At 26.1% G+C, this 7304-nt stretch overlaps 1 protein-coding gene across 1 annotated transcript; it reads left to right on the top strand.

The window, feature by feature from the left end:
• Window positions 1-1255: 1255 nt before the first annotated feature.
• On the top strand, window positions 1256-6081 carry LOC100202037 (antizyme inhibitor 2). The gene is made up of 10 exons (XM_065811028.1): window positions 1256-1570; window positions 2152-2241; window positions 2421-2637; window positions 2796-2958; window positions 3251-3383; window positions 3644-3732; window positions 3963-4044; window positions 4167-4250; window positions 4377-4721; window positions 5700-6081. Exons 3-10 carry the CDS (start codon window positions 2421-2423, stop codon window positions 5919-5921), a joined length of 1335 nt encoding a protein of 444 aa, XP_065667100.1. The 5' UTR covers window positions 1256-1570; window positions 2152-2241; the 3' UTR covers window positions 5922-6081.
• Window positions 6082-7304: the final 1223 nt, after the last annotated feature.

Raw genomic sequence — 7304 nt, forward strand, 5'->3', positions numbered from 1 at the left:
TAAAAAAGAATGGTAGCTTAACCTTGATTCCTGTATTTGATCAGAGCAGGCAGAACTGAAGGAAATATCTGTTCAATGGCAGAGGCAAATGTGTAAAAAAACATTTTTATTTTAAAATTTCTTTAAATATAATTTTATTTTTCAATTAAAATATGTCAACAAAATTTCTCCTCCCCTGAATAAGTATAAATATAACTATATTTAGAAACTTTTTTCGTTCTAAAGTTTCATTAAACGTTTTAGATAATGAAACAAATTGATAACGTCATTAAAATAATATATTTTTTGTTATTGTTGGAAGGTATTTTAAAAATGAAAAAACTTTTACAAAAACTTATTTTTATTCAAACAATAATTTGAATATTTTCATTTCTATTTAAAAAAAAATGCTTTTTAAATCGTTCTCTTAATGATTGAGTTTTAATCTTTTTTTTTTTTTAATTAAAAAGTATACTAAAGTTGCTAATCAGAAATATAATTTGTGACTACACTGGGAAAAGCTCAACAAATTTAGTTATGTCCCAGTTGGCACTGGACGTAAAAAACGACGTCGTATGAACGTTCAAAATACATTAAAAAGACGGGTTTTTTTTACGTCCTGTGTCAACTGAAGTGTAACCTTTTGGTTAGGAAAAGAAGGCAGGATTTTTCGGCAAGTTTAAACTGTTACGTTCTATCAAGAACTTTTCACTCAAAGAATTAGATCTAAACCTTTTTTTTTTAAATTGCCATTGCCGCTTTCAAAACAAAAAATTTTTTTGTGTTTATACCAACTATCATAAAATGTTTTTTCATTAATTAACTATTCATAAATAGTTTTTCGTCCATTATAATGGCATCTCTTCACCATACATTGCTATTTGTCAATTTTATTAGGCTAACAGAAAAAGCATTTAATGATCGTTGGTATAAACACAAAAACATTTTGCTGTTGCAATTTTAAGTTATGATAATATTTGCAAGAGCAAACATTAGATAAAAGGCGCCCAAAAATTTGCTAACTTACTTTTAAAAATTTTTCTTTATTTAAAAATTTTTTCATTTATATATTGTATGCGTTGGAAATTCGTCATTTCTATCTATAAATGAAATTTGAGGTTTTTGAAACTAAAAAGAACAAGGCGTTTTTTATAATCCGCGAAAATGTTATTTTTGGTAGCTAAAAATAATAAAGCGTGTAAACTTTTTAAAACCTAAATAAGATTGCTTAAAAAAAAACTAGTCATACCAGATTAAACTTGTTAGATTTTCCGATAAGCATATGTTTTTATTTAATCTAGCGGCTATCTAGTAACGTATCTTCAAATTAAAGTTCATTGTTATTTATAAAAGAATAAACAAAAGTTTTTGTTACGCATATACTGTCATTGAACCTCTCCGCAAAAAATCACGTGAAAACTAGCTTTATTCAACAAATCACGTGCTATATGAATAATATATAAATTGAGGATTTTTAAGTCAAAAGTTTAGTGTGCGGACAACAGTAACTTATACAGATCTAATAACTTTCTTCGCTTCTTTGAAAATTATTCGTCAAAAGACCCGAAGGCAGTTCACCATTTGTGAACTTGTAAGTATCGTCGTATTCTTTTACTTTGGCTATAAGGTTTTCTCAATAAACTTTTCTTGTCCTTACTATAAGTTAAAAGTTCTAAAAACTGTATGCAAAGGGCCAAAATATTACGATTCAAACGTTTATCTCTAAATTTAAAAGAGTTTTCTCATAACTTTTTTCAATTCAAAGCTGTTATCCACTTTTATAAAATAAGTTATGATTAAGCAATAAAATTAACTTCATTTAATTAATTACATAAAAGTTACAAGTTACTCTTTGTAAAGCTATTAATAAAGTTTTGATAATTATATTAATAGTTTAAATTAGTTAATAGCAAAAAGTTATTAAATTTGACAGCCTAAAATTTCTTAGTAGGCTTATTATTTTTTTTTAAATCCTAAAGAAAGTATAACCTAAAAATCCTAAAGAAAGTATAACCTTGATAAACATAAACCTATAAAGAGAGTTTGATTAGTAATTAAATGTATTCTTAATATGTATGTATTTAATTCTTGTAAATATATTTTAAATTCTATATATAATTGATGATTTTACATTTAAATGTATTTTTGTATTTGCTTTTAACATTTTTTTAGGGCCACCGGCCAATTTTAATCATTTGGGCGCACGATTCTTGGGATATAAAATATAAAGCGTACAGCTAGCATTTGCTAAGTGATATAAAGGTTTTGTACAAAAAATATTGTTTTTTAAATATATATATATATATATATATATATATATATATATATATATATATATATATATATATATATATATATATATACATACACATACATACATATATATGTTCCTATTTACTTATTTATATTTTACATTTATTTTATACTAGCATTTTTTTTAGATGAACAGTGTCACAATGAAACTGAGTACAGTTCATAAAGACTCTGTTATCAATGTTTGTAATGATGATTTCAATATGAGAGATTTACTGCGATTAAAAACTAACTCAAGTGGAAGAGAATACAAAGATGACCCTTTCTATATATGCAACCTTGATGATGTTGTAAGAAAGTATTGGAAATTCCAAGAACATTTACCACAAGTCCAACCGTTTTTTGGTACTTTTTTTAGATAAATTTTAAGATACATGAGTTTATAGGGCGTTTAGTACCCTTTGTTTCAAGAGCACTTTTGTTGATTTGTTTTTGATATATAATTTATTTAACTTGTATATGGTTTAGTCACATAAATGTTTTATTTTTTTGACCTATTTCAGCTGTTAAATGTAATCCAGACCCAGTGATAATTGCTTTGTTAGCATATCTTGGTGTCAATTTTGATTGTGCAAGCAAAGGTGAAATAAAAGCTGTTCTTGATTTGGGTGTTGACCCAGAAAGAATTATTTTTGCTAATCCATGCAAGCAAAACTCTTTTATCAAGTATGCTTTTTTTAATTTCTATTTTTTTCCTTTTTTGTTTAAAAGATAACTCGACGCATAAATGAGTATTAAAGTTTTATTTTTTGTTCAAACAATGATTTAAAAGTTTTGTATTAAATTATTGATAAGTTTATTAACAATTTACAAATTCTTTGATAAATTTGAAAGAAATTAATTTTAAAAAATTTAATGGGTATAAGTTACTATTCTTTCTCTTTACTCAAAAGCTCTATAAAAGCCTCATTCTGTTTATATTGTTTTCATGTAATTTATTTGCTATGTGATTAATTAGATATGCCAATGAAAAAAATGTAAAGAAAATGACATTTGACAACGAAGCAGAACTATATAAGATAAAGCAACATTTTCCTGATGCAGAACTTGTTATACGCCTCAAGGTAGATGACTCCAAGTCATCTTGTCAGGTAAATTTTAATTTACTAATAATAGTTCTACAATACTATAATATAGAAATATTACTTACTATAATAAGAATAATTCTTAATTTTTTTAAATTTGTATTAAAACTTTAAAATTCAGACTTAAAATCTTAACTTTCTCTAACCAAATATTTGATTTTCAAAATTTTAAAATACTTAGCTTAATATACCTTACATCAAATTACATCAAAGTTAATTAAGTCGTTTAAATCATTTACAAAATTGTAATTAAATTTTTTACATAGTTTGGAATAAAATTTGGCGCTACGCTTGAAAGTGCTGAAAAACTGCTAAATATTGCTAAAGAACTTGGATTGAATGTTATTGGTGTCAGGTGATTATTTATTTTAGTAGTTATTATTTTTACTAGTGATGTAAATTTATATAAAAATTTGTTAGTAAATTTTAATTCTTAAACCAGTGAGTTATATATTTTTAATGAAGTTCTGTATTCAATTTATAATACTATAGTTAATCCCCTATTGAGTAAAATTCTAAACTTTACTGGTCTGTAATTTTTTTTGTAATCTGTTTAATTTTACTGTGTTTTTATAAATTATTTAGTTTTCATGTTGGAAGTGGTTGCTATGATGCGTCATTGTATTATGATGCAGTAAAGTTATCAGCTACAGTTTTTGATCAAGCTGTAATTTTTTTATATTTTCAAAGTTGTAATAGTGTTTCAAATCTTATTATAAAGTACTTTGTGATGGAGCATCACAATGATGCTTTGGATACGCTATTTAAGCTAACAACTTTTTCTTTTAGGAGAATCTTGGGTTTAATTTCACTTTGCTGGACATTGGTGGTGGATTTCCTGGTGTAGAAGGAGGAAAGATTTCTTTTGAATTAGTAAGTTCTATTTCATAGATGGAAAAAGTGCTGATGGTGGATTAAAAATTGTAAGTTATTGTTTTACATCATATTATGCAGATATGATTTTATAAATGCTTATTTATTGAACATTACTTATTGCAGACTGCCTCTCAGCTCAATCTTGGAATTGAAAAATTTTTTCCTCCTGAAAGAAATGTGAGAATAATTGCAGAACCAGGGCGTTTCTTCGTAGCATCTGCATTTACTTTAACTTGCAATGTTACTTCAATAAGAGAAGTTAGTACCAACAAAAACAGTCCACCTGGTTTCATGTACTATTTAAATGATGGGGTTTATGGTTCATTTAACTGTATTTTGTTTGACCATCAATCACCTACACCATTAACTCTGCATGAGACTGATCATTGCCCTCGATATAAGTGCAGTCTTTGGGGGCCAACCTGTGATTCAATGGATTGCATATCTAAAGATTCTTATTTACCTAAAGTAAGTTTGAATGATATATTTATAGTTTTTCTATTTATTATTTAAATTTGAGTTCTCTACTACAGGTTAAAATGAGCTTGCTTAACAAGTTAGATCTAATTTTTGAAATGTGCACTTATGACAGGTACTTTTTAAAAAAAGTACCAAGTAGAGTAAACATCTAGAAATGCATATAAATTTTTTTTTAAATGTTTCATAAGTTATTAGTGCATTCTATTACAGTTTATTGACAATTAACTATATATATAACAAATAACTATATTACAAGTAACTAGAAAACTTAAAATTAAAAATTTTTATTTAAACTTAAAAATTTTATTTTGTACAAATATTAGAGATAGGTTAATACTTTGAAAATTGTTTGAAGCATATCGTCGCATTGGTTTGACGAGGTTCTGAAATTTTTTCATATTAGGAGATTTTAAAAAATCTATTAACTTTTTTTTAATGTAAAATTAAAATTACTTATATTATTGTTTTTTATTTGTCTATGTATTATTTTTTTGGTTGGTGTATAAAATAAAAAAAATAATCAAAAAGCTGTTACATAATTTTTCTTATTTAGACAAAAAAAACAAACGATTTCTTTGCTATTCTCCTAATATTAAAAAAATCAGTTAAAACCTTAACATACCAACGCGACGGTATGTACTGGAGATGATTTACAAAATATTAGTCCGGTATTAAGACATCCCTAACTATATTGTCGCTTCTTTTTATAAAGTTAAATTTATGAGGTAGACATAAGTCTAGGAAAACTGTTTCATGGATTAACTATGCAAAAGCAGTCTTGAGTTTTATTTTGTCCTGGGAGGGATGTTTAAGCATAACTATGTGAACATCGCTATCCAATAACTGATTATATCCTATTTGTAAAGGTTTGTTACCTTCAAATCGAAATAAGTTTATATGAGCAATTTTTATTAAAATTTGAATCATTTTCCTTTTAACTGTAATACGTTTCATTATTTTTTCTAGCTTACGATTGGTGATTGGTTATATTTTGAAAATATGGGTGCATACACGATCGCGCCATCAATTAAATTTAACGGATTCAAACCTCCTGTTGTTTTCTACATGTGCACTCAAAGTATGTATGAGGAAAGTATGTCTCCTAGTGATGTGGTTGCATCTGTTAAGAAGTGTGGTATCAGTGGTATCTGTGGGAAGACTGGTATCTTAGAAAGTGTTGTATGTTAAAGTGTGAAACTATTTTTTTTAGAGTTTCTTTAAAAGAATGTTTCTTTAGAAGAGAAAATCTGTAGAAGAAATGTTTCTATTAAAGAAAATCTTTGACAAATATTATGAAGACTATGTCTGATGTTAACTTATTTTCAAAGAACATATAGCTTAATTTTAATGCCTTTTTATTTATTGAGTATTTAACGTTTTCAGTGTTTTAAATTTGATCAACTTTGTTTCGGGGTTTTAAATGCACTAGGCTAACAACAATAGACAAGGGTAAAGTTCTTTAATTTAGGTGACACTGCTAATTTTTTGCTAGTAGGGAAAAAAGGTAAATATATTCACATTTCCCTCTTGACTATTAGTTAACAAGAATTATCCCCTAGTAAGACGCCTTTACATAATTAATAATTTTCATTCGCATTGCTTATGACGCTAGTAATGAATATTTAAACGCGTAAAGAAAGCCGCATTTTTTAAAATTTTATAAGCTACACTTAAATATTCATAACTAGCGTCGAAAATATAAAGATTGCGGCGATCTGGTGTTGGAACGATATTGAACCTCAAACTTCAGATACTCGAGACAACAAATTCGCAAAAGACTAGATTTTTTGATAGTAGAGCTTTATACAAATGTAATCGATAGTTTACTATTAATTACTTAAATAGAAGATGTTTATTATTAGTTAATTATTTAATAGATGATGATAAGAAGATATTACTTAAATAACGTTACGTATTTCGATACGTACTAAAATACACAGGAATATAACGTAAATATTCTTAAAGCGAATAATGCGGTTAGTCAATTAACATTGTGTACTAAACAAATGTTTATAAAAAAACAAAGCAATGAAATAAATATATTTAGCTAATATTTCTATCGAATTAATTCAATTGAATAAGATAAATGTATAATCATTCAATTAAATATGATTTAAAATTCAAAAAAGACGATTGTTGTCAATAGAGAGAATTTTATTCGATTTGGGAAATAACTAATTCATTTGATCAGAAATAAACATCAAACACGTTCAATTAAAAAGCCACTCGAAATACAATTTGAAACTTAGATTGGTTTCACAAATAAGAATACAATTTTCTTTGCATAACTTTTTTTCTTTTAAAGAATGTAATCTGGTTACACTTAAAAACGTTTAGCATATTAATAAAACGAAGTAAAAATATGTTGATAAATATTTAGAATATGCATTTTACTAAAAGAGAGGCCGCATAAGTAAAGCGGTCTTTTTAAATAATAACTAAGACTACATTTAGTATTGATGAATCACAGTTAAAAAACCAAAAAGCAAACCTTAATGCAAAGCAAAAAAAAAAATTATAGAAAAAATAATTCCCATTAAAGAATTTCAAGTTTTAAAATGTGCAATTGAG

Source organism: Hydra vulgaris, chromosome 11 (genome assembly GCF_038396675.1).
Source record: "Hydra vulgaris chromosome 11, alternate assembly HydraT2T_AEP".
Taxonomy (NCBI): Eukaryota; Metazoa; Cnidaria; class Hydrozoa; order Anthoathecata; family Hydridae; genus Hydra; species Hydra vulgaris.

Bases quoted from the DNA above. Each gene is read 5' to 3' on its own strand.
- LOC100202037 (XM_065811028.1), top strand. From the start codon at position 2,421: ATGAACAGTGTCACAATGAAACTGAGTACAGTTCATAAAGACTCTGTT. The intron at 2,638-2,795 runs GTACTTTTTTTA...GACCTATTTCAG, and splicing joins ACAAGTCCAACCGTTTTTTG to CTGTTAAATGTAATCCAGAC. The intron at 3,733-3,962 runs GTGATTATTTAT...TAAATTATTTAG, and splicing joins TTGAATGTTATTGGTGTCAG to TTTTCATGTTGGAAGTGGTT.